The 27,831-nt window shown below is 44.3% G+C and overlaps 1 protein-coding gene across 9 annotated transcripts; it reads right to left on the bottom strand.

The window, feature by feature from the left end:
- On the bottom strand, positions 1-27,387 carry LOC148900396 (transducin-like enhancer protein 3-B). Of its 9 annotated transcripts, none has more exons than XM_088992054.1 (21): positions 26,972-27,387; positions 26,486-26,688; positions 26,129-26,229; positions 25,861-25,924; positions 22,676-22,720; positions 17,888-17,950; positions 15,756-15,860; positions 11,411-11,609; positions 10,979-10,995; positions 8,728-8,850; positions 7,679-7,729; positions 7,146-7,307; positions 6,080-6,215; positions 5,475-5,656; positions 4,812-4,888; positions 3,770-4,019; positions 2,944-3,191; positions 2,698-2,845; positions 2,468-2,618; positions 1,559-1,635; positions 1-1,305 (listed from the first exon to the last, which is right to left on the bottom strand). In XM_088992054.1, the coding sequence occupies exons 2-21, from the start codon at positions 26,507-26,509 to the stop codon at positions 1,198-1,200; spliced, it is 2,331 nt and encodes a 776-aa protein (XP_088848180.1). In that variant the 5' UTR covers positions 26,510-26,688; positions 26,972-27,387; the 3' UTR covers positions 1-1,197. The 9 variants fall into 9 exon arrangements, with proteins under 9 accessions (XP_088848180.1, XP_088848181.1, XP_088848175.1 ...); XM_088992055.1 differs by having other exon boundaries at positions 5,475-5,653; XM_088992049.1 differs by having other exon boundaries at positions 10,979-11,038; positions 11,412-11,609.
- Positions 27,388-27,831: the final 444 nt, after the last annotated feature.

Raw genomic sequence — 27,831 nt, 5'->3', positions numbered from 1 at the left:
TTTCTACAAAAAAATTGTTTTTTATTGATTTATTAACAACTATACAGTTCTTCCCAGTGCTGACAGCATTTGCTACATACTTTGGTGTGATGTCGTGCGGAGTGCAATACCCCCCACATCTCCTCCCCTTTGTTTACTGTAGGAAAGGCCGACGTCAGAAGCACAGTGTAAAAACCAGACTGATTCACTTAAGTGTTCATAGCAACATAAACAACACTCAATTTAGTCTTTCACATATTTTTGCCTCCCGCAGCTTCAAGGACAGGCACTGATCATTTCCTCAAGGACTGAAAGGTAGATATGACCACCGATCTGACCTTCTGTACTTGGCAGACCAAACACATTCGAGCAATATTGATGAGATTTGAAAAGAAAGACAAAAAAGGGGCTTAGATTTGACTTCCGCCAAAAGTTAAGAAAGCAATGCTGCGATTCTGCATCACTTGTTATGTGGAATTAGCTAAAAGCACATTGTCGTAAAGTTTCTGGCTGCCGAAGTGCTTCTGCTGCCAACTGAGGTCCAAGGGTTAGGCTATACGTTGAACTCCGTCACTCGCTTTTTTTTCTCATCCATTTCTCACCGGTCGGGCCGTACAACTTAAGTCAGTGGTTCCACAATGTAGATCAGATGACATTATCTCACAAGAGCGCTGAGCTCAAAGGCCATTCAAATGTTCTGCAGCGTCTTAGTTTCCGGTGTCCTGCTTCTCTGCATCTAGTTGAAAAGGTCAACCCACAGAGTGTGCTTCAAAATAACAAAAAAGGTGAATTACAGTTCAAAAGTTCTAATCTATCATTTGCGCTCACGTATTAAGTAAGACGGTGAGGGCCAAAACATACCACAAGTACATCCAGGACGTGAAAATATATATACGTTTTATAATATATTTATCTATAAAATGTATTTGAATTTCATCCAATATTTACAGTTTTCACACGACATGTGTGGACCATGGTTCGCAGGGCTGAAGCACTGCTTCAGTGAGTTTTGCTCAAATAGCTGAATAATACGAAAGAAAATAAGACTCAAAAATGTGAAACCCTCCGACAAAAGGCTGCACGCTGTAAAAATCTGCTTCCCTATAGTGGATGTCATCAAGGGTGGATAAAGGTCTCGTGGTCCACTTTTTATATCGATGGCAGGGTCAGCGACAAGAGTAGTTTCAGTAGAAGTGCTAGAGTAGAGTGAGAGTGTCTCTAGTAGATGACCTCATAGACAGTGGCCTTCTTGTCACCAGAACCCGTCACGATGTATTTGTCATCCGCTGAGATGTCACAGCTGAGGACCGACGACGACTCCTTGGACTGCACAAATAAACCAATGTCATGTTGAGCACTCCTCTTGGATAGAATACATGAACCCGATATGACTCGAATGAATACCTTCTGGCTTTTTGCCAATCGAAAAAAAAAACTATGTGCAATGAGAAAGGGGGGAAGAAAGCAGGAGATTGTAGCAGCAGGAGATGCTTCTGGCTATCTTGAAATGAGCAAGGAAATAAGAGTTGTGCTATGCGTTCCGCTTGTCGCTGTTCAACGTCTGGTGTTAATACTGTACCTGGAATATGCTGGCGCCATAGGGAGTCCTCCAGGCATTCAGCAGATTGTCCTTCCCCGTGCTTACAAACCATTTACCTAAAAACACAGAATAGTAATTCGATTTTCCGATGGGCTTATCATCACGAGGGTCGTGGAGTGTGCTGTAGCCTATCCCAGCTATCTTCAAGCAGTCGACAAGGGTGATGGGTTCAAAGTGAACGATGCAAAAAGATGTTCGTATCGCGAATTACCCCAACAAAGGGACACCTTGAACCGGTTGCTAGCTAATCGCAGACAGAATAGTCTTCGGAAAACAATCGCCTCCAAGCTAACCGATTGGAGCATTTTTTTACAATGGCAACATTTAGGCCATGGCAGCCACAACTGCAGCCGGGAGGCAAATGCATAATGACTTTATCCATCATTTCCCATCAAAGCTAATTGAGTAAAATCGTACAACATAAACGATCTGAAAAATATTCTTATAATGGGGTCCTGCACTGTATTTCCGCTCAGATAATTATTTAAATCATCTTTGGACTAATTAGCCAAATGACTCTTTGGCTAATGGTCTAATTGATGGCAGCAAGAAGCATCATTTCAAGTAGCCGGCTGCTTTGTGGCTAAAATGCAACACTGTGCTGTAGGAGGGCTTAGAGAAGAAAAAAATACATTGGTTTGAGGGGTGATATATGAAGCGGTGTTCTCTCAATATTGCATTTTGAGGTCAAAATCATGCTGCAAGATCAGCCGAGTTCCCCTCAAATGGATAAATTAAGACTCTGGCGTTGAGACAATACTGGACAAATAAACAAACTGACAATTGTAATTGTAGTAAGTCTTTGCACAGCTCACCCCTGACCCCCAGCCCCACCCCCCAAAAAATGAGATCTTTCATGTACCAAAATGTCTGACACAAATTTCTTACCACAGTAGGCAAACTTGAGTGAGAGGACACAGCTTTCGTGCAGATGTAGCTGGTACTTGTCAGGCTTTGTGTGGTGCAACACCTCCACATTGCTGCTCTCCATGCCCACAGCCAGCCATTCTCCAGTGGGGCAGTAGCCTAAAGAGAAGATCTGGAACGAGGGCCAACCAAAGAGCTGACTACGGAACCTTGCACAACTTTCAAGTCAGAACGTTGAATGTTGGCTTTACTTGTGAAGTAAAGTCATGCTGCTGAAGCTGCCGCCCTTCTCTCAAATCCCAGGAGCGGACTGTATTGTCCAGCCCTCCGGTCCAGAGCTTGGTCCCATCATGCGAGATGTCGATACAGCTGGCTCCATCCGTGTGGCCCTGGAACTGCCTGGAATCAGACAGGGGAGAGGCATTAAGTCATGATTCTGTAAGGGCCGTGAATCCTCTTGGAGCTGGACATTTTTATTGATGTGTCGGAGGACTTACCTGACGAGGGTCTGATTATGGAGGTCCCACACAGCGATGTTACCATCCGAGCAGCAGGAGAAGCAGACCTTTGCGTCGGGGCTGATGGCAAGCGCGTAGCAGGCAGGGGCAGAAGAGGTAAGCTCCGCCTTGATGCGTGGCGTCTGCGATGCCAAATCCCAGATGGTCAGCGTGCTGGCTTCGCCACCCACGATCAGGGTGCGGCCATCGGGCAACAGCTTGCAGGAGCGGATGTAATTGTCCCTGTTCTGAAGCACAAACAAGAAGTGAACATTGTCTAGATGAATTGGGAACAGCTCAACACGCTAAGAAAAGTAACAGCGATGAGAACAGACTTCATCCCATCAGTTGGCTTTTTTGTGCAATTTTTGGTGGAAAAAAGGTTCCCCCCACGTGATAGGAGCCAGGAGTGTGAATGCTCTCAGCCGAATTAAAACGACACTCTGACAACTTGATAAGCTCCAATTGCACCCCCGATGCACCTCAAGGCCATAGAAGGACAAAGCCACAGTATCAAAATGAGAAAAGGGAGGCAGTTGGGAGGAAGAAATGCGCTTGGTAATGGCAGACTAGGTCAGCCAATCAGAACATCTTTCCTCAGCAGGATTTTCCCCCCTTAGCAAAGGATTTTTTTCAGCATAGCGTGGCACAGCACAGTCAGACACTGGTAAATTACTCACATTTCGCTCCCGAAGGGATGTGGGGTTAAGATACAATGGGATGGGGAATGGGACTCGGGCAATGAGCTGTCATACCCTGAGTCTGTTATGTCTTGGGAAAAGGGCTTTCAGCCATGACCCCGTAAGAAATAATGACAACTAATTACCAGACAGTCAAGTTGGGACACGGGGCTCTTGCTGCCTGGTTGGCTGATGTCCCAGATCTTCACGCAGCCTTTGCCACCTGTGTAGACGTGACGAGTGGGGTTGCTGATGGTGACAGCGCACACAACTTCCCCGTGGCTCAGCGTGTTGATCTGACGAGCATGTCGCGGGATGCCCGGGCCTATCAGCGCGTCTGGGGGGAAGGGCACAGGCTGCATCTGACCATCCGCACTCACATGAAAAGAATATGCCCTGCAGAGAAGCCAGAAGCAATGAGGAGATCAATTTGAGAAACGTAAGTCTCTTGTCAGAGTGGTTTTGTCATTTATGACAGGACGGAAAAACTATACCACTGACAGTCATGTTATGGTTTCCCCCTTGTGATAACAGTCGACTAAAAAGAATGTCCATTTCCAATAAGCCAATATGCTATTGTAACATTAACGATTGCAACAAAATTACATTCAAGTTGAACTGTGTCGTGACCACTGCCACACTGACAATGGGCAAGCAAGGGAGGGGAACATTGTTTTTTTTAATTCATTTTTAACTCATTCATTGCTGTTCCCAAATTTTTTCGGGAATTGAAAATATGAGGTGGAGCGCCATTCCCGAAAATATTTTTGGATTTTCTTGCGGGGGTGCCGATAAAGCGCTCATCAGACTCTGGAAGAGTTTTTCCCTCCCATGAAGGGGCAACATTTTCCACTCTCACTTGCACCTCATATTACTCCAGACCCATAAAACCGAGGAATTAACTCTTTTTTTCTGGTGAAAGAAGAGAGTCGAAGGTTCCTTACGCTGCATTGAGTACTTATGTAGCCCTAAAACTCAATATTCTGTGGGTCCTAGAATTTGAATGAAAATGACAAAAACCTTGCCATTGGAGTGGACACATTTTTGCACATCGTCTCGCAGTGAATGAGTTAACTTAACCAGAAATCAAATAGATTGAAACCTCAAGTTACAACCACAGGTGCTTTTCACATGTAGCTCAATCTGTTATTCACTCAAAGCATCATGACGACGTTGTCAAATACTCACGGTTTTCCTCCCGAAATGGAAGGAAGGCCGGTTGGCAGGCCCGGCGCTCTCATGTGGGGATGAGGGTCAAACCCCGCCTGCATAAATAAGCAAGTGGAGTAAAACATTCAAAACAAATAACAAAACTGTCAGTATCAGTTGGACAATTCTAATATTCAGGTGGAAAACAAGGCCGTCTTTCATCATTCGCAGGAAAGCCCTACGTGCTCGTTTTCGAGGCAAATCCCTTGAAAAGCACACACTCGACTCGATTGCTAACGGAAAAGCTTTACACAAGATAACACAACATCCCACTTGGTAATACTAATGAAAGCCTGCGAGATTTTCAAACATGAGATTCGTTTTCGGAAAGCGACTTTTTTAAGCCTTTAGAATGCTAACTAGTGAACATAAAAATAATGGGGTCCTGGCGGACTTTGTTCTTCTTCAATACGTACACAAAGATGTATCCAGGGCTGCGGAGATATTCACAAAGAGTGATGGAAATACAGAATGAATACCTTAGTTTCTCCAATACATTTTGCATACAGATTGTACAATTTAAAGCAATGAGGGTTAATTTGTGCCAAAGCTGATCAATGCCCACCACATGATGAGGCTGACGTAAAAAAAATGTGGGAAAGACGTGCGCAAAATATTCACTATTCAGAGCAAAATATTTACAATTGGCGAGCGTCCATAAGCAGCTGCAGCAGCAGCAGCCGCTGCACTCATCTGAGGCGAAATCAGACCAGGATAGACACCGGGGCTGGTCAGGGATCCATTCATCTCATGATGGCCCATCATGGCAAAGGGGGCGGCGTAGGAACCCGCAATAGACAGCGGGGTGCGAAGGGCAGGGGCTGCTATAGAAGAGGGAAAAGGACATTTTAAGGGATTGCAAAAAAGTGTTCGTTGGTGAAGGCCTTGAATTTGCAAACTGAGAGGAACAAGAAACCTTTGAGGTATTGAACTGTCTGATTTTCAATTTTGCTACAGCATTTAATTTTTTTTCCTTTCTGTCCTCAAGTGCACTTTGTGTCCAGAAAAATAGTTTATGTCTTAAATACTCTATCGTCAGCTCGTCAGTGGGAGATATTTAAAGCAGTAATGTCACATCACAATTCATTCACAATATAGAAGCAAGCCATCCATCCATCCGTTTATGGTCGGAAAACCCCCAAAAATGCAGCAAGATACTAAAACATCTTGGTAAGTTTATCATTCATTCCATTCAGGTATCCAAAATAAGTTTGGGGCAGGTCTGGGGTGATGAACGTGCTTCATACCTAACACTTCCATGCCAGGCGGTTTGCCCATCGTCAAAGGCCGCAACCCAGGAGTGGTGCTTGTTCCTGGTGTGGGGGCCTCGTTTCTGGGCGTAGGTGTGTTGGACTTTAGGCTTGGTGTGGACGACTTATCATTCTAAAACAACAAACAACATGCAATTGTGTTTTGTTTCTTTTGGGGGCGGGGGGTTAGCTTAAAGTCAATGCATTGTCAGAGAAATCAGGGCTAAGACAAAAAGTCTGGAAAATGTTCAGTGACCTTAGATAACACCTGCCAGTTAGAAGAAAAAAAAACAAAAACAAAAAAAACAAATGGAGCTGAAAACAGTTCCATGCGCGAGGAAATACAGACTGACAAACTGAGTGGAGAGCTCAGGGTAATCCAATCCCACACTGGCACTTCATTACAGTCGTGGTTTGAGTGGTTGGCGTAAGGGTCGAGGCGTAAACCTTTCACTCAGAGGTTAAGCTCGTTAAACATAGCTGGACAAGCTAGACGCTGGCCCAAGCACTTCATCATGAAGCTTTTTCTCGCGTCCCCAATCAAGGGAAAGGAGGTGGGTTTCTCAGTCTGTTCAAACACATTAAAGCGGAATAGAAGCTGGGTGTCGCACTCTAATTGCCTACGCACTCTAATTGTAGAGGAGCGGTTTCTGACAAACCAGTCCAGATGACAATAAAAGAGAAGAGGGAAATGATGGCGGGAGACAAGATGAGAAAAAAAGACAACAACAAGGAGGTAAAATGGGTCATGACTCAGTGTTGTATAAAGCCTCCGCAAGAAAGACGAAATGACCACGTACTGGCTAAGTCATGAAGGCGATTGAGAGGCGAAGCTACAGGGTCTGATTTCCAGTGTGCATCGACCAATTGCCCCTTCAAGGGCCTCATTGAAACTAGCTGCTGAACGTCCTCCATACAAGGCCTTCCAAAAAGCCCACTTCATTGGATAAATAGCTTCTAGTCAGTTAGTTCGTGACAAGGTTTTGCACCCCCTCCAAAGCACTGTCTCATTCAAAGTCTTCTTTTTAACATTAAATAAACAGTTTAAATGTGGCTGGCTTACTGTCATATGGGCGTGGTCCTTTGCTTTGGAAGATGGCGTGCTCCCTGACGACGCCACTGAGGCGGGGCTGTTGGGCGCAGCGTCTTTCTTCAGAACCCGTGATTTATCCAGGCCGTTCTCTGGAGGAGAGTGAGCAGGGCTCACGCGGGGGGTGGCCGGATCCTACAGCGTGAAATGAGACAGATGAGGTATGAGACTGGGCAAACAGACCGGAGGAAAGCGACTGGCATGTACACGCAGGTCAAACAAACCGAGGGCCTCATGTGCAAACAAAGATAATATATAGATATCCACTCATATGTGCTCAAACGCTCTCGTACACAAATACTCCTCATTCACCTGCTGCTCCCTTTTATCTTTATCTTGTCTTAATTTACACATGGACCCCAAAAGAATGATAACAAACAAACGGACATACACAATTCACTGTATGACAGGCTTTTTGGCAACAGTGTGAGAGGTGTCAATGCTCTCTTTGGCAATGCCAACACCGTGGAATGCAGCTGGGCAGCATTGTGCTAACGCGGTCTTACCTCGTTTGAAACATCCACCACCAAGTCATCACTCTTGTCTCCGTCGCTATCCTAAAATGAAGGCATGCCAAAGACACAATACAGTCAGGATACAATGTCTAAAAATTGTAGGATGATTCATATTAACCAAGTTGGTGTTTTAGTTTGATTGTCTGTCAACAACAAACTGTGGACTGTGGACAAACAGCAGACTTAACTGACATCAGAAAAACGTTTTATAGCATCTAAAATACCCCAAACACGCAGTATGATATTTTTATTCAAATGCAAAACACCAATAAAAATCCCTTAAAGTGTCCACAATCTGCAAAATATTGAGCTGCGAATTGGTCATTTTGAGAAAGTCCCGCCCCCAGTTCGTGACGTCACGCCAAGACGTCTTGCATTGCTGGAGAATCAAAACAATGGCTTCAGATTCTGAGAATATGCTTTCTTGTTACACATCCAGTTATGAATATGATTCAAATAGTTCTGAAGAGGAAAGCATACATGTTTGCAATTGATTAAATAAGTCTTTCCGTGTCATTTTGAGGCATCTGGACTGCAATGTAGCTTCCCAGAAAAGAGGCAGAAAATGGCGACCAAGCTCCCTGTGAGGAATTAATCAGCCCGTTTCCACAGGCTGAAAAATTCCTTATATGGAGCTTGGTCGCCCTCTTCTGGCTCGTTTTGGTGCAACATGACGTTTTCAAAATGCATTGACCTGATGGAAGGACTGCTACAATATGTCCTTTTTTTCTGTCAGGGGCATTCCTTCAGTGGCGTCACGTACGGAGTCGTCACCAACTCAAAAAAAAGACTTCCGGAATATTCAGCGCGTCTTAAAACGTAAAATATAACTATATGCGGTGGAATCTTTGTAAAATACGCTCAGTAGAAGTCATTTGAAGCCATTTTACAAATTATGGACACAACTTGTCGGGAGACGTCGGTTATCCTTTAAATGTTGGGATTGAGGCACTCTCTTCCGTAACTGCTGAATCAATAGTTTCATCGAGAAATTTAGAAGTACTCTCCATTTTGGATGAACCTTTGAGATGAACACTCACATATCTGTTCATGCTGTCCTTGTCATCCACTTTACGTTTCTTGGGGTCAAGGCCATAGTCTGATGAGCCGCGGTGCTTTTCACTCGCTGCCCGCAGGCTGTCTGATGGCGACACAGAATTATTCTGTCGACAAACAATAAAGAGATGTGTCGGTGTAAATTAAACGCTTCAAAAGATCCTCAATCTTTAATTATTCACATGAAAGAAAAAGAAAAAAAAATTGCTGTAGAAAGCTCAGCCTCTAATCTGTCATCTCGCTCATTCTTGGCACTTTCCGCAACGCACAAATTGACTCGTTAGTCAAGGAAAGTGCCAGATGTGGGGGACCAAGACAGCAGCGCTCTGCCAACTTCCAACTAACACTTTACTGGAGTCTAGACAGGACTTGGGCTTCTATTCTGCAAAGCTGTGGCAATTATTGACTGAAACCAAGTGCATGGTGGTTCTGGACTGATTTTTGACAGAAGTGGAAATACCCATCCTCACTCTGGAACGATAAAAACAGTCCCACCTAAAGTAAGGACAGGCCAGCCGAGGGACGTGTTTGTGTTCACACATATCCATGGATAATCCTCTTTTAGACAATGAAGTTAAGTAAAACATTCAGAACCATGCCTGAAGCAATTCAATCATTCAAATAAAAGAAGACTATGAGCAAAGACTGTTGGTTACATTCTGAAATAATTATAGATTAACAACATGCATATGCAGGCAAATTAAATTACAAAAAAATATATGCAAGTCGCCTTCTCATCCATCATCTAAAAAAGTTAACTGCCTGAAGATCTAATTATGTGGACTATGCCAGATCAGAGTCAACAAGTCCCGAAAAAAGCATTGACTGCAACGTTCATTCAAAATTAACTCAATGGAAATGTAAAGCTAAAAATGGCCACTAAATTAAAATGATGAGAATATGACAACACAAAAGAGGGAATGAAAAGGTATGGATCACCGATATGGATACAAATAAATTAGCCAAAGTAAGGCAGAAGGAGATCATAGCTATGTGGCAATGAGCTCCGCAATATTGGAAATGCCCTCATGAACTGGCACGCTCAAAGCAACTCCAAATGGGATTTTTGTAGTAGTCTGGGGAGGAATGGCCAAACACACTGAGCAGAGAACTTCGAATGGCAGCACAACAAACCTGTACTTTCATCGGAAAAGAGGAAAGAGCAAGAAAAGTGGTTGGGGAGCGAGGGTCCCACTGAGGCCTGGTGGTGGTTTAAAAAAGGCCAAAAATGCAGCCAGGAAGACAACAACTCTGCTTTTGCATGAGGCAGCACATCTGTAACACTTCCTTTGACGAAGCACGATTCTGTAATTTCCAGTTTCCTGCATCTTGCATCAAAATATTTGAGCAGTAACTGCTCGTTTGAGGCAAGGGGGTCGGGGGTCGAGACAAAGATCGATGGACTACAGCTTGTCTTTGTATGCAAGCGGGTGACCTTTAAAGGGCTGCTTGGACCTAATAACCGTGTACCTTCCACCTTGTCTGGTGTTGCATTACCAGAGAAAACAGGGTAGCAAACCTTGAAGCACGAGTGGGTGTGCACTAGAAAGAGGTGTGGCTAGATCATGTATATGCCAGCGCATGCGAGTGCTTGTCACTACACAAGATGGAGGCATAGTTTGGGTTCCCTTCAGACATGAGTGGACCCATTCAGATAGGCCAGTCAATGGGAACGTAATCTGTCCCATCCAGCAGAGCGTTACGCTCCAGTTATGCGAGTGCTATGAGGCACTCCAATAAACAGGGGCTTTAAAATGAGTGGATGAAGGTATAAAACACCAACAGACAGCGGTAGCAAGCCGGCCGAGGAACATTAATTAGACATGCACCCTCCCCGGCCCAAAAAAAATGAAGGCACAAAAAGAAAGATGTCAGGTTGAAAGGGAGTCAGGTAGCGGGCAGCACAAAATAAATCTAGCGGTCCCCAAGGAACGGAAAGAAAAGAAGGCCAAAGTTGAGAAGAAATTAAAGAAGCTAGCTGCCTACTAATCCGCTCTGTCCGATTGGAGTCATTTTCCTTGAGGATTAGAGCTCTAGGCTTTATTTGGTTAGACTTCAATATTTGATTTCAGTCAGCGAATACCTTCATGGTAGAGCACTCGTATCCACAAAATGTGTGGTCTTACATGGCGAACATGGATTTCTAAGGATCTTCCGTTTTTGTAAGGTATACCGAATCCCCGGGAAAGACGGAACACACATGGAGCACATAGAAAGAGTGGGAAGTAAACGTACCGTGCTCGACTCTCGTTCTTTCAGAGGAAGAGCCAGAGGCGAATGAAAAGATGACGGGCCAGGAGAGAAAAAAATCAAAAAGCTAATTAGTATGGGTGTCACATCATCAGTGTGCTTTCATCAGACAAAAGTAATACATTATTCAGATCAAAGATTATTCTCATTTTTGAATTAATCAACTGCATAGTTCATTATAATACCTGTGTCTAAGAACGTGTTATTTAAAGACAATCTAAATGATATTGAATATCTGTATGGCTGGTTGGTAAATGTTTGTTGGTGCTAGGCCGGTGACTAATTGGTTTTTAAAATGTCTCTGGTTCTGACTTCCTCGTGACATTTACAGCATGTTCAGTTAGCTGCACTGTACAGTATATCAAAAACAGGACTTTTGGTGGGTGAGTGAGACAGGAGAGCGGGGGTGCTCCTCACCTCTGTGCTCCGGGTCATGATGGTTCTTCTCATCCTTCACAGGCAGGTGCGCCTGGCTGCCAAGAGCACCAAGCGCAAGCAGACTGGAGCCCGTCACAGGGGGAATGCCGGGTGGCTGTAAACCTGATGGGTGAGGGGGCAGCTGCACAGGTGGCCCATGTGCTGCATGGGAGAGGTGTTGGGCCTGTAGCTGCTGCTGCTGCAACAAATAGAGGGAGGCGGGAGGGAGGACAAGAGGACAAGTGGGTCGGCTGGGAAGTGAGTGCATGTGTGAGCGCACTGGATGTGGGCATTAGCGTCGTCTTCCGCCAGCATTTATTCCCAGGCCAAAGCGATTATGGATAATAGCGAGATGACGGCGACTGCCAACAGTTCATTCAATGAGAGGAAAGCAATTTGTTTCCCTACTGCGGGCTAACACCAGATAGTCTTTTCTTGCATATCATTGGCACGATTCAACCCGCCAAGGAGAATGGCAGGTAATGACATGCCCAGTTCGGTAATTTTGTTCACAACTAAATAAATAGACACGCTATAGTGTACCACCAAGGCCATTAGATAATGATTGAATGTGATCCCATTTTTTTATATTCCTGGAGGGAGACCGTGTTAGTCTCAGATGTTGCAGTGTGTCTGACGGAACTTTATCTGTGGGGTGATGGAGTTCAGTCCAAGGCTTTGTGAGGGCAAAGTACAGTTCTCTCACACCAAACCTTGTCGTCACGGGCCTTGCTTTGTACTCAAGCACACAGTGAGGATAATGCAGCAAAAGCATTTGAAACAGAAATTCCTCAAGAGCTTTCACACAAGTTGCAACAAATTCATGCTCTTCATTTGGAGGTACGGTTGGATTCTGCTGTCAATAAAGTAATGTGGATTTTAAAACAATGAGAGCAAAATAATCTCCACTAAAACCCTCTTTTCAGCACAGTCATACACATGCCGACACACAGACGTCTATGCGCAAAAGGCGGCCAGTGGGGTTAAAGTGAGTCAACAGACACGAGTTAAACAGCCACTCAGCCATAGGGAAGCGAGTGCTTTAAAGCAAGGTTAAATCACACTTAGCACATTAAGCAACGACTACGCACAAAAATCGTGACTGTTGTACGGTTGCGAGATTCTATCTCAATGACAGCATACTTACACGCAATGCATGAAATAGAAAGGAGAGTGCCCATCACGCAGAGGCACATTCAACTAATGGAAATTGTTGAATCCTATTTAGTTCGGAGTTTTGACGTGACCATGGACCTACTAAGAGGCAGCGGCACCTATCAATAACTTAAAGGAGAACCGACGCCTCCGGTCAAGTTGTGTCCATAATTTGTAACGCGATGGGGAATCGTGTGTTGTACCAAGACAACTATTTGACATTCGCTGACACAAATTCTAAGCAGACAAATCAGCCCATTTCCACGGAGCTTTGGCACCATCTTCTGCATTTTTTGGGTGCTACATTTCTGATCAGATGCCTCAAAATGACACAGAATAAATTATTTAATCGATTGCAAACATGTATGCTTTCCTCTTCAGGACTATTTGAATCATATTCATTACTGGATGAGTAACAAGAAAGCATCTTCTCCGAATCTGAACCCATTGTTTTGATTCTCGAGCAAGGCAAGACGTCTTGGCGTGACACCATGAACAAGGGTTCATGGTGTCCTTCTGAAACTGAAACTGGACCTTCTGAAACTGGCCACTTCCGGGTTCAATTTGAAATAGTTTTTGGAAACTTTAAGTCATTTTTATTGGTGTTTTGCATTTGACTAAAAATATCATCCTGCGCGTTTTGCGTATTTTCGATGCTATAAACCGTTTATCAGATGTCAGTTAGGAAACGAAAAAGTGTCGTCAGATGTCCTTTAAACGTGCACAGGTTAAAGCACACACTCCTTCCCTTGAGGTATGGGGGACAAAAATATTACAACAAAGGCAGCAGAAAAAGCGAGAGAATCAGTAGCTAACAAGAGAGTGGAAGAGTCAGCATGGGATTGAGGCAGGGGCATCCCTATTCAGTGAACCTAATGAGGAAAACCATGCAGGGATCATAATCAAGAAGCCTCATTAGTAAAATGTGGTTGGGCAGACGAGTGAGGAAAAAGGCGAGAGAAATGGGGGGCATGGGGGAAGACAGGGTAGAGAGAAGTGAAATTGCTTCCAATTCAATATTCATGGTTAAAGAGCTGGCTCCCTTTTAGTCTTATCTATTTTCATTATGTGTAAACGTCATTGCAGCCTAGGCAACTTGCACAGGAAAAAGGCAATTAAAGTTAACTAGGCGAAGCCGACTCCCTGCAGAACACAACTGTCAGCCAGAGCAAGCATCAACACCAGCACCAACTCAAACCAGCTGGTGATTCCCGGCGCAACAAGTGATCATTGATCACCGCATGACATACTGGAAAACACACCTGACTGATTGCACAAATTAATGAGCAGTAAACGTTTGTGCTGCTTATTGTATCGTCGCCTGCAAACCCGTGACGCCCAGGTAACACGGACGCCGAACAAGAGGCCAACCACACACTCAAATCGAGCATCATCCTGACCACCTGCCTTTCAAAAGCAATGCTTGTTATATGCAGTAGATGGCAAGCAGTTTGAAACAGATGGTGCTTTGAGTAATTTCTGATCATGAAGGAAGGAAGGAAGGAAGGAAGGAAGGAAGGAAGGAAGGAAGGAAGGAAGGAAGGAAGGAAGGAAGGAAGGAAGGACAGACAGACACACAGACACACAGACAGACAGACAGACAGACAGACAGACAGACAGACAGACAGACAGACAGACAGACAGACAGACAGACAGACAGATAGATAGATAGATAGATAGATAGATAGATAGATAGATAGATAGATAGATAGATAGATAGATAGATAGATAGATAGATAGATACTATCTATCTACCTAGTGAGGTGGCTGCTGCTTCTGAAGGAACACACAAGACAGGAAGAACAGATTTAGAGAAAGGACAATGCTGCATTCGACAGCATTCCCAATTACACCTTGGTGTGCCGAGAGTGGAAATGCCAACACGCCATATGAAATCTCACCTCGGGCGCAAGACAATGACAAGTAACGTTCTCATACATACAGTATTTAAAATAGACAGTTAATTGCAAGTAAAATATTTACCTAGAGTTTGAATATGTTAACATCTCCCCATACGCTCGAATCCATACGGGTTGATTGCAGATTGGTGTCTCGGTTTTTGAATGTCAAGCCCCATTCTCTCTCTCTCTCGGCAGGGAGATTGATTACCTGCCACGTCGGCTACCAAATAATAAAGCTTTTCTTTCCTCTCCCTGTGTTCTGTGTGTTCCTACCCATCTGTAATTAAAGAAAGGTCATTCCTGTTGCTGACAGGATGACCTCTTTCAAGGGGAAATAGGAAATAATTATGTTTAGAACGGGGGTTGTGCTTGGGGCTCATTTAGTTGAATCGAATTTCACTATCCACCTCCCATTATGCTTGACCCTCCCCAGCCCCATCCCACCTATGCCAATGGGACTAGCTAACCACCGACTAACCTCTGCTAAAGAGAAGACTAATCAAAAGGGTCACTTTAACATGTGGGTCCAAGCTGGCTATTGGTAAGCGTCATGTGCTTAAATGAAAGCAGATGGAGGACTAAATAAGCAAAAGGTATAGTTGACTCAAGAGCAATGTTGGCTTGTAACGATTAAAAGGCCAATTACTGTTTTTTTAAAGTGCACTTAGATTTCTGCCCTTGAATCAAAAAGAAGAAAATACAAAGTTTAAGTGAGGCCCCATCAATAGTCAAAGCAAAATTTTTAGCTTGGAAACAGCATCAACTGTGATCTCACTGTAATTTGTGACATCAAGACTCTATTAAGTTACTGCCGAGGCAAGTCTCTTCATTGGAACTTCAAATTTAATCAAGGAGCAGCAATGAAAAAATATACCTACCTAAGATTTACTGGGCTCGAGTAAATTTTATGTACTGTGCGTTGACTCTGTCTTGCAGAACCAGATTGAAAGGAAGCTTCACTTCAAAAACATTGTGAATTATAGTAAAACAAATTCAAATAGACATGCCACAACACTGAAATCAGGGGCAATTCTGCATCCAGAGAGAGGAAGTTGTCTTTTGCATTCAATCTGAATGGCCTTCCCTATTTGTCTCCCACATATACTGAAACTGAAACTCTGGCCAAAGGAACATGAAGTTAAAAGCACATGAAGTTAAAAGAAAGCTCCCAACATAATGCGGCATGTCGGGATTATTTGACCATGGTCTAGTGTGCCAACACTCCTCTCGACGTGCAGGTTTGCCCCTGTCTTTAGGTCAAATAAAAAAAGAAGAGGGGATATACACACAGTGAGAGGCAGATTGGGAAGTCCACGTACCCCGATGATCGCATTCAGCTCAGTCATCGTCACCTGTTTAGCTCGCTCAACAGCTTGGGCAACCTGCTGTTGGTGCTAGAGGAAGCACATCAGGAAGGAAAGGGAATTATTTACACTTCAAATGGCATTTTTATTTGACACCACAAAAGAAAACACTCATCTGGTGTCCATGACTCCCTGCTCAACAGTTTTGAATTCTAAGCTTCGTCGTTCGCATTATCAAGGCATATGGACAATAAGGTGACACAGTTGAAAGTCGTGGGCACTCTCGCATGTCGGGCTGAAGTTTATATTGAATTGTATTTGACTTTGAAGCTTCCACTGCACTTTTCGTACTTTGGGAAAAACGATTGCGTGAACATCTCATACTTAGTTTACACTCATACCTTCCGGGTTGAGTGTACGCTGGCGCGTTGTGCTGCCGCTGCTCTCCGGCAAAACCTTTGATTTCCTGCCACCATCAGATTTTTCACATCGATCACATACACACATCGACCTCATACCGTTTCATTTTTTGAACCTTCAATCAATCATCTCTACCGTTTGATTGCTACTAGCGATCACTTAATTGCTATTAGAGATCACTTGTTGCGGCATCCTACCTGGCGCCAAACGCCCGTTCGATTCATCCACCAGTTGAACGATGGCTCCACTATGCTGCGACAGAGCCGCTCTGCTCGAGCCTTTCATCGTCGATTCACCACCACCCAGACATCGACCCACGGAAGGACGGATCAAATATTCAGCGGCCGAGCTCGATGCTATCCGCTCCCAATGAACGAGCCCCCGCCGATACTCCACTTGGCTGACATCGCCCCTCGCCCTCCGCGGAAATACATCCACCGTGGGTCTCGTCAGAGATTCCCCCTCGATGACTCAAAGGACTTCACCTCCCTTCGGTCAGCCCGCCGCCGGCCTCGCAAAAATAACCACCAATATGTGGATCACAGCACCTTTGCCAGCCTTGCTAAGATGGCTAATTCTCACAACTGCAACACCACGAAGGACGGTCCCGCTGTCATCTTTAGCCTACTAAACATCCGCTCGTTTACTGGGAAGGGGGAACTTATCCATGACATCCTCAAAGGTAGTAAGATTGACTTTCTTTGCCTAAATGAAACATGGGAAAATGACTCTACTCCTCCGGCCGGGATTTGTCTATATCCCCCTTGTATCTTTCCCCTCTCACTTTTATTCCTCTGACACCTGCAATTCTTTCCTTTTATTCTTTTCTGAAAAAGTCAACAAAATCCACCAGCATCTTGGCTCCTCTGTGCATTTTCTGTGTAGCTCTCTTGTTTCTATTTATAATTGAATTTTATTTATTGTACAGTAAAGTCTCGTTATATCGATATTCAAGGGAGTCCGAAAAAATATCGATATAACCGGGACTATCGATATATCCGACCCTGTTTGCATGTAATTTTCTCCGTGCGTGCATAGAAATAGTATCGATATAACCGGGACTATCGATATATCCGATATCGATATAACGAGACTTTACTGTATTTTATTGGTAATTGTCTCATCTCATCTCTCTCATTTTCCGTACCGCTTATTCCTCATTAGAGTCGCGGGGGTTGCTGGAGCCTATCTCAGCTGTCTTCGGGCACGAGGCGGGGGACACCCTGAATTGGTTGCCAGCCAATTGCAGGGCACACAAAGACATACAACAGTCACTCTCACACTCACACCTAGGGACAATTTGGAGTGGTCAATCTGCCTGCCATGAGTGTGGGAGGAAACCGGAGGACCCGGAGAAAACCCACGCGGGTCCGGGGAGAACATGCAAACTCCACACAGGGAGGCCGGACCGGGACGCGAACCGGCGACCTCTGCACTGTGAAGCCGGTGTGCTAACCACTCGACTACCGGGCCGCCCTATTTTTTTATTGGTAATTGTATTTTATTTATTATAGTATCTGTGCTTGTCTGTGACTGTAGTGTCCTTGAGAGCTTTGAAAGGCGCTTAAAATAAAATGTAGGACGACGCGACGATGATGATGATTATTATTATTATTATTATGATTATTATTACGGTTATGATTATTATGATCATTATTATCATTATTATTAGTTGCTTTTTCTACAGTGACACTTACCTCTTGAGACAAGAATGGCATTATCTGAGCCAGAATGGCATTGAGCCGTTTCGCAATCTCAGTCTACAAGAAAAAGGAGAAAACATGTTACCTATTTGGCAGTCTGACGGCAAAGGAAAAACGTGAATGAAGCAGCCAAACGGGACAATGTGGCATATTTCCACTCACCAACAAATGTTTTCAAGGTTCAGTTGGATCGATCTCTGAACTAAATTAGGTCCACCCAAAACAAATTGACACTCCACTCTCTACTGCCACCATTATATAATTAGGAGGCTGAAATATTCTAATGTTGTCTGCCTGGAACGAAACTAACGAGGTCCATGCTTCATAATTACTGCCCATGGGTAGCTTGGGGCAGGCTGAAGCAGTCATCTTAAGTCTCGGACGCTATTTGTCAGTGGGCTCTTTTGTATCTACCAAATTATTAGCTGGGAGAGAAAGACATTACTGCAGGGTGCATACAGAGTACTTTTTGGTGCTGCATTTGGATAAATGGATGCTTTGGTGCCTACCTACATATATTCCTTTCAGGCTAATTTAGCTTTTTAATCTTTTTAAAAGTGTACTTTCCACAGAATGAAGAGGGGATGAAGACGAGCAGAAAAGCTTAAGGATTTCGTGACGTGAAATGTTTTTGATTGGGCGCCAAGGTAATGTGGTTTGACTGAAGCAAGGCAGGCGAACTAATTGATTCTGAGAGATTAGGGGTGGGAGCCCGGCAGGTGTGGGTTGCCATACAAGGAACCCTCTCCGTCTTCTGTCTGACCTGGCTCACTGTTGTCTCTCAATATCCAGCCACCTTCATCGTCACAGCCTTCCCTCTTTATCTCCACGACACGCTACCTCCCTCTTCCTCCGCTTCCTCATGTAACCCCCTCTACCCGCATTACTGCTCTGTTGCTAGGGCAACCAGATCTGGCAGGGATGATCGTTATGTAAATTAGACGAGGGTCCTGACCAGAACAGCCCGTAAAATCATATTAGGCGCGGCACAGAGGAAGGTCATTAAATTGAATTTTCAGCCTGTCGATGTGATCGCCACAGGAAATTAATGAGGGATAACTGGGGAGCGGGTAAGTGAGGAGCGGCATGACTTAAAAACAAAGACGACAAGAGAAGGAACTCATAAAGCATCATCATTATTGGGGGCTGGCTACAATGACACACAATGGGATTACAGCTTCTCTGGAAATGGCTACAAAGGGAGCAAAAATAGTTAAGGAGGAAACAGTGGCATGTTGGCTGGCAAATTTGGCTATTGAAGCAACGGCAAATGAAATTTTTTAAAGAACAATATCCATGTGTTCACAGTAAATAGACACAACAAAAGAAACTGCAAGGCATGGAGGGCAATCTCTTAGCAATGGACTGAAAACGCACCGATTTTGCCAGCACCTTCTCACTGGAGATCTGCCGAATTTGTGAAAAGCAAGTTTATTGAATGTGCTTAAAGCACAGGTCGCATTGGAATGCTTAACAAATATTCAAATGTTGATTCAAGTTGACAAATAATTTCACTCGCAAGCACGTTTGCAGCCGGATTTTGGAAACACCAATGCATGTTTGTCAAAAATAATAGGAGGGAACTACGATTTGAGCTCAGATGGCTGAATATGTGCTCTTAATTTTGACAACAGCTGCCGTAACGAATAATGTCGTGGGCCTATATCACTGCCATGGCACTCCTATATTATTCAGACTGCCATTTAAAAGAGACTGCTTGTCATGGGGCTTTTAGCGGCAGAAATGGGTGCTGGAAAACGTTTACTGTCACTTAAAATCATTGAAAACATAAGTTTTAGATGGGCGACAGGAGCTTTTCACTGCCGTGCCACAATTACAGGTACTCAGGGTTGTTTAGCAGCAACACAACATGAAGAGCTCTCTCTCTCTCCCTCGTTCACTCTCTCCCTTCACCACATCCCTCCTGCCAATGGTGCGTCAAAAGCCATTTGCTTGTTTGTCGCTGAAGGCATTAGTCCCCAAGTGGAGAGCAGAGTCGAGGATTCAATTGCAGAGGAAAACAAGTGGCATATGATGTGGGAGGTTGTTTGGGAAATTATCTTCTCCAAGCTAGAGCACAGGAAGAAAGAGGCACTCGGTGTAGTAGTTGTGTCTTCGTCATTCTAAATGCATGAAGGTGTTTTGCATCTGTGTCATTTTATTCTCGGCACCGACCCATAAAAACTCAAGTGTAGTTCTTCCGGCATATTTTGCCGATGGCTAACAGATTAATTTGCGAAAGTTGGAATCATCACAAGCAGGAGACAATGTTTTGATAATCCTCTCTCCGTCACAAGCCTTTTGTAGACACAGACAAAGCGGATCTTGCTTTCTACCCCGAAGACCATGATCCAGTGATTGTGAGTACAAAAGTACACGTGCACACTCTCTCCTACCCGCAGCCCTTTTGCAAGTTTACCAAAATAAAGCACGCCTCGCCCAGACCCCAAGTAACCTCCCTCGAGAGGCAGTGTGTGTGTTCGCGGAGTTAGTTTATTTTGGCTTAGAGACAGGTCGCCCATCATCACCTTGGCAAACAATTCCAGGAATCCGCTATAAATTATTCATTCGCACAAGCTTGCTTTCTGCTGCTCTTCGCTCTTCCCTCCTCACATTCTTTTTCCTCCATCCAGGAAGCTGATAGATATCCTTCTTGATGGAGCACTTTCCCATCTTTCCAACATCGAGTCCGGACATGACATATACACGGTGTGCCTCCAGATGATGCAACTAACGCACTCTTGCTGTTCTTATCACATTGACAAGTGACATCTAAAAGCATGCAAGAGTGAGCGTGCGATACAAATAGGTAGTACAAGAGAACAACGGTCGTGGTAAGAGAGCGAAAGCCCCGCTGCAAAGTCAATGGGGCACGGCGCTGAGGCGGCCTCATGAGCTGCACTAATTAAAATCACTTATTGACAGCAAGTGAGGGTGATTACCTTCAATGTGAAGCCTTTGCCATCATCGCAGATGCCGTCAAAACAAATTATGCCACGGCAGACGCAGAGCTGATGCGGTGTCTGCGGCTGCAGTGTGGCGAGAGCTGTACGAATTTGATGTCAAGATATTCCTGCCGTTGCCATCTTAGTCATAAGAGTATTTATTTCTATGCAGGGGGGAGTGTGTGATCTCATCGCTCTGTTTCTCAAATCTGCTTTGGACTGATAACAACAAAGCGAGCTGATCTCTTTTTATTCACACTGCCATAAATCTTACGACCAGGCAAAGTAATATGGCCGCGTGCATCCAATGATCCAAGGCCAGAGGGCGGTCCATTTACCTCTCGCTGATGTCATCGCAAACACTTTCTAATCAAGGCTGGCATAAGGGGGGTGGCGGGAATAATGCATTATTCAGAGTGCTCCTTTGACACCATGCAGCAGGCTTATCGATACAATAAAAGGGGACACACACACACACACACACACACACACACACGGGAAAGGAGCAGTCAATTAACTTATTTACCCCGAAGCGCCATGCTCCTTTCCTGTCTCTTTTCCCGGTTTAACCCTCTTTGTTTTGTACACCGCCACCAGCATGAAGTCGGATCAACCACCCGCACATTTCTTGCGGTGTGCAAACAATAACAACACTCAAAAGAGGAGGCAGCAGGGACAACAAGCTGCTTGATAAACAAAAAGAACACATACAAAAAAAAACGTGATAGCGGACCATTGGCGCCATGTGCTGCTTATGTACCAAGCTTTTCACTGATGCTACTGTATGATTCGAGGGCCACGGCAGGTCAATTCCTCCCCGCCAACTGTCTCATGTTATATTGCAACGCTATCAGCACCGGGGCATCTGCCATCATTCACTTCAGATACGGAAACTCTGAGTAAAATATGGCAGGAAACGGAGTAAAACCATCAACTGCAAGTGAATGAAATTTAACTGATTGAGCAGGCACCTGATGAGACGAGAGTGATGAAGGCTGGAGAGTTAGACATCCAAAATGATGTCAAGCCTATGAAAATGCTGATTAAATGATGATGATTAAATATCCCGCGGTTTCAGATGAAACGTGAACAACAAAGTCTTACCACTCCTCTTACCAACTCTTTATCTCTGTAACAAAGACACTTTCCTTTCTTCAAAGGACCCGAGATACAACATCGACCTCTGTACAATGTTCCTAACGGCAAAAGTTGAATTTACAATAATGCCCATTATGCTCTGGACTGTTAATTTTCCCTAAACTGAAAAAAATCAACAGGCCAGGAAGACACTTTTGGTCTGCAATGTGGTCGCTATCTCAGGACACCCACATATCCGATTCCATCTACTCATTTTACTAAGCTTGGCTGTTGCATGAAAGTACTTTTGTACTAATCAGGGTTCTCCTTTTCATCTTTAGCAGCAGTAGCTGGCAGCAGGATGCCCGGTGCGGGGTGGCAGCTAAACTAATGAGCTTTTTGTTCAGCTGGAATAAGGCAGGCAAGGGAGGAAGATTACAATACGGAGACGTGCACACACACATAAACACCAGAGCGTTCAGAGGGGACATTAAATCACATCCGCTCAGACAGCCTGCCAAATACTTCACTTTAATCTTATCAAACCACCCCCATCAGGTAGCGTGCCCATCGTGTTGTCGTTTAGCCTGTCAGCATTTTCACGACAGAAAGCCACTATGTGCGCCTCCTGAAGGCATTTCCAGATCAGGGTAGGAACTAAGGTCAGGTGCGTATGTGTATTCCACAAAGACCGGAGGGACAACAAGATTGCTTTGGCTAAACAAAGACGGGGGCAAGGGGGGGTGCTATGGCTACATACCTGTTTGTGCATCTCAATATTGAGCCCGTAGGACATCTCGTAGTACTGCAGGCCAAAGAAAAGAAAAAGCGTTAGAACGCCCTGGTAGTTTCGAACGTGCGCGTCATGGTCAAAAGATAGCGCAGGTGAATTATAAATACTAAAATGGTCTTACTTGACAAAACAATCATTTTATCATGTGATTAAAGAGTAGCGTTGAGTAAAGTAGTATGAGCAATATAAGGGACTGCCAATTAATCGCAGAAATATTGCGCACTAATGACAGATGCAATATGGATGTAGAAAAGATGTGTGGTCACTTTCATATGGAACTAATTGCTTTTTTAACTCATTCTCCGCCATTCCCGATGTGGAGCGCTATTCCCGAATTTGTTCGGGTTTTGGTTTTTCTTGCAAGGGGGTGCCGAAAAAGCACTGGTCAGACCTCTGGCAATGTTTTCGCTCCCACGAGGGAGCAGCATTTGCCTTTTGTACAGCCACTCACCCCATTTCAAGCTCTGATAACACCAAACCCATATAATTTAGGAATTAACTGTTTTTCCTGATGAAAGGAGAGAGTCTAAAGTTTCTTACGCTATATTGAATGTTTATGTAGTCCTAAAACTCAATATTCTGTGGGTCCTGCAATTTGAGTGAAAATGACAAAAACCCTGGTACTGGAGTGGACACATTTTTGCACAACGCCTGGCAGTGAATGAGTTAATCAGACTGAGCTAATCAAAAACAACCTCAAAGGGCCACCCTCACCCAACAGAAAAACTGTAGTGAAGAATACACACTAAAACGCTGGGAAATAAAAGTTATTCCATTTAATTAGCTAAGGGACGGATCGGCAGCCTACCATATAACCATGGGAATGAAAAATTGACACTGCTCAGTTTGACAGAGGAGCCCAAATTGTACACCCACGTCACTTCATTGTTTTGCAGCGTTGAATGATTGTTGCACATTTTATGCGGCGCCTGTACTACCTTCGAGCTGCAGGTGAACAGCTAACGTGGCGAAACATAATACGAAGGCAAAAGTGTTCCATGTATCTGGTGTCTACCTGCCATTAAGTCACTAACCATCACCTCACTGGCAGAGAAAAGGTAACACTTTTTGAAGTGAGCAGCATTTTGATGACGACGAAGAGAACCTAATGATAAAGACGGGAAGCCGCGCTAAATCAAAATGCGGTTGCAAAACAATGAAATAATTGCTTCTGTGACATAAATCTACCTGGAACTCTGTTACAGCAGAGAATAGCTTGCTTTGAACAGCAAAATAGCAAGCAGCTAATTAAGTAACGGTGGAGAAAATAACACAGAATAATATGTGAAGGCAGTGAAGACAGGAAATAATGGAGGACGTCATTGTCACCCGAGAGGAGTAGGCAGATAAGATTCAAGTCTATTTGCTATGTAATACATATTTAAAATAGAAGATCGGTTAGCATTGTTTTAGGTGAAAACAAAATATTAGTATTTAATTCATCATCGCAGTGAATTTAATAAAATCTGGGCAATTAAACAGAAAGGCAGCTGCACTGTTTTCATTTAAAATCTGAGCAGAATTTTCACTTTTTCCTTGGCGTGAGGCAGTGTCCCCATTGTATTCAGACTTAAAAGTTGCACAATAAATGTCATTGTGATTCCCGAATGGCAGGTCCATTTCAGGGCCTGTTGAAACCCCATCACCCCTGTCCGTCCCAAAAGACCATTACGGTTACGTGCATACAGCCGCCATCTGTCGTCCGCACCCTCCACCCATGGACGAGTAAATTTTCGGCTCTGTATATATTGAAGGGAAGGGAATTGATTCCGTGATGTAAATTTTGGGCCTCAAATCCCGCCTTCAGTGAAGTCTGACCAAACATTGTGAATGAGTTGCATATCGGGATCAAAACACACCATTGGCACATGTTACCATTTGTTGTATTGTAGCATTAGCATGTAGTCATAATACACAAACAAAGCACAAACTCCCATCCAACACATTTATTGCTGTCGCTGTAGTGTCCGAAAAGCCCATTAAGTCTTTCGCTGCCATTCCTAAATTTATTCTGGAATTGAAAAGTGTGACGTGCAGCGCCATTCCCAAATTTGTTCGGGTTTTGGTTTTGCTTGCGGGGGTGCCGATAAAGCTGTAGTCAGACCTCTGGCAATGTTTGTCCCTTCCACGAGGGGGCAGCATTTGCTATTTGTCCACGTTAGCACTTTGTTACAGCTTCAGCCCTGCAATTTGAGTGAAAATGTCAAATACCCTGGCACTGGAGTGGACACACTTTGGCATCGTCTGGCAGTGAATGAGTTAAATTGGTTCAACACAAATGAAATCTTACCTAGCCAGTTAAAAATTTGCCTATCAAAGTCCAAAAGTGCTTCTGATTGAATAACTATGTGTCTTTTGTATTGTCATATTTGTTATTTTGTTTTGTTGTTATTGTTTTGACTTCAAGATGGCACCACGAGAGTGGCTGCCTTTACAGCAGCTCGTCGGTGTTGTTTTTCTACTTCTTTTTCCTTTTCACTTCCTTTCTTAACTTTGCTGCTGTGAAATAGGAATGTTTCCAATGTGAGACAAATAAGTGATTTTAGATCATTTCATCATCTCATGAAAGATAGTGTTTGATTTAAAGTTGAGCACACATATCGACTCTAAGTTGATTGCCTTAAACTAGACAGGTGACCTCGATTATCTCACAGGCTGATGAAAAACACACCAAGTTTATAGATTGTCTATATCTCGAGACTCCCTGGGTGTCAGGAGTGTCACGTTGGGATATAGTTAAGAAGCGGGGTGAGGAGTGGGGGGATACAGGAAACCCTTTGATTCCTGCTCAAAACCTGCAGAGCGGCCATTAACCTGCCGCGGGTCATACTTGGTTTGTCAAGAAGGGTCACATCGGGTCATAAAGAGGACCCTGGGGCCATCGACGGGGGTCGACACACCCCGCAATCAATAGATGGATATTTGACCCTTGCTCGAGTTTCAACCGCCCCTCGTCCACACCCGCCCTGCCCCTGCTAATCCAATGAATACACAGACGTGGAGAGTCAACAACACCACAGCAGGCACAAGCATTAACATGGCGCCTGGGAAATATCGCCACCACTCTGTGGCACCCGTGACCGCTTACCTGAGGCTAAATAGAGGAGAGGACCTTGAATTGAAATGGACATCTTCACAATGATCACACTTACCATGACATAGTGCCGCTGCATTTCCGTCTTTTCGTTGGCCAGTTTGTCGTATTCCACTTTTAGACTTGAGGAGAGGGAAGGATAAATATCTGATTACATACTCCATTTGTGGCAACAACACACATCATTTCGCTGCTGTGTTCCAAGTCTGATTCATAAATGTACAATCTTTAATTTGTAGTTGCACTAGGACTTCTTAATTACAAGCGTTCTCAATACTTTTTAGCGGGAAGCCAGTCATGTTTACATAGTAGGTCGGACGTTGTACCTGTGATACTGTGCCTGCAAGAACTGAAATTCGTCTTTGATTCTGTCACAAGACTCTGCCACGGTGAACTTGAAACCAGGCTGCCCTGGCTGGTGAGGCGCCTGCGAATCGATAGTAACAGTTTGTTGAAAACCTCTAATTTCTTCAGTGCGAATATGTATATTGACAAAATGTGGACAAATATGCAGAAAATCGTTTTAAAAGACATGTTGATACATCAACTGACCCCCACTCCCACTCTGTAGTCTCTCGCCACTCGATAATAAATAACAAGGTGTGTAGCTCCACGCCGAGGGCGTCGTACCTGTAAGGGCGGTGGCGTGTATGTCCATTTTGAAATCAAGCAAAGCTACTTACCGGATGCCGGCCTTGCGGATACATATCTGCCTTTCACGTGAGGGAAGTCGTTGTTTTCCTGTTTTTCCTCTTCAATTCATCCAAGTTCAGCAAATCAACGCCAGTCACCACCCCTTCCACGGGTGGCACGCGACGCCGACGGACAAAGTAGCGTTCGCAGCTGCAAGGCGCTCAGTCACCCGGCATCGAAGCTCTCACTTCTCCTACACATGCACGTACACACGAACACGCTGGTGTGGAAGTGGATCTCGCCTTTTTCTTTCACATTCAGTAGAAATAATTACAGCTCTTCGACTTGGGCAAAAGTGAGAATAACAATGCTTAAGTGTATACACTGATAGTATGGATCACACCCTTATGAACACTTGGGCTTGTTTCCTCGAAAATCTATCGAGCACTTGCTATGGTGCTCCAACACAAAGAACAGTCGACATGCACGCACACATTCTATTTAGCCGATGCGTAATGTCGTTCGGTCACCTTTACCTTTGTATCCACTTGCCCCCCGTTGCCCCCCTTTTGTGATTTTTTTTATAATCCACACGTTGTTCGTTGTATATCCTTCATTCGCACGAGTCACCGCATCAAAAAAAGAAAACAAAAATATCCGGCCGCTTTTCCTTCCCGTCCTTTTTTTGCTCCTCCACTGTGCTGTGTTTCGACCCCCGTGGTCCAGAGGTGGTGGACGTCCTCCGTCCAGCAGGACTATGGAACCCCCTTCAATATAAGGGTATATTAAATCCAGTAGTAGCAAAGTGGCTTCCAGTGTGTCCTGTGAATTGATATTCGGTAATAGCACTTCGTGGAGACGGGGAAAAAGTCCGTAGTTTTTAAATAAAGCACAAGCTCGTCCGCTTCTTCCGTCGCGCGTTATGCCACACACAGACTGAGAACTGACACGAGAACACTACCGACGTGAGAGGACCGCTCGCTAACCAATTGGGTGTTCCAGCCAATCAAAACGAACAAGTCCCACGTGGGGTGGACGCATTGAACCGTTGCTTTGATTGGTCAGTGACATGTGACCTCACAAACTCACCATTTTGGAGCAAAAGTGCCAATGGTTGTGTTCAACAACTTGTTCGAAACAAAGACAATATTGTAGATATTGGTGCACGGTGGTCATTGATAAGTTAAAAAAAATCAGTGTTGGAATCAAACAGTATGCACACGCGATCATACCATAAAGCTACGCTGCTGTTGCACATTTCACCCAAATACGGTTGTGTATATAATTGCCAAATATACTAAATGTGCTTATTTCAACGAAGCGTTCCTTTAAACATCTTCAAATTGAGGGACCTATTTCAAATGAGACCTCAACCATTTCTGCTTGTTCTTTATCA

This window comes from Hippocampus bargibanti, linkage group LG03 (assembly GCF_051943395.1).
Source record: "Hippocampus bargibanti isolate YZ-2025 linkage group LG03, ASM5194339v1, whole genome shotgun sequence".
NCBI lineage: Eukaryota > Metazoa > Chordata > Actinopteri > Syngnathiformes > Syngnathidae > Hippocampus > Hippocampus bargibanti.
Note: the sequence above shows the minus strand (reverse complement) of the source record. Positions and strands in the feature narration are given on the sequence as shown.

What these genes read in the sequence shown, in the direction of transcription:
- LOC148900396 (XM_088992049.1), bottom strand. Translation starts at nt 26,509, where the DNA reads ATGTATCCGCAAGGCCGGCATCCG. An exon ending in GCCTGGCATGGAAGTGTTAG is followed by an intron (nt 5,657 to 6,079) that starts GTATGAAGCACG and finishes CCTCTTCTATAG; the next exon opens with CAGCCCCTGCCCTTCGCACC. An exon ending in CATAATCAGACCCTCGTCAG is followed by an intron (nt 2,846 to 2,943) that starts GTAAGTCCTCCG and finishes GTCTGATTCCAG; the next exon opens with GCAGTTCCAGGGCCACACGG.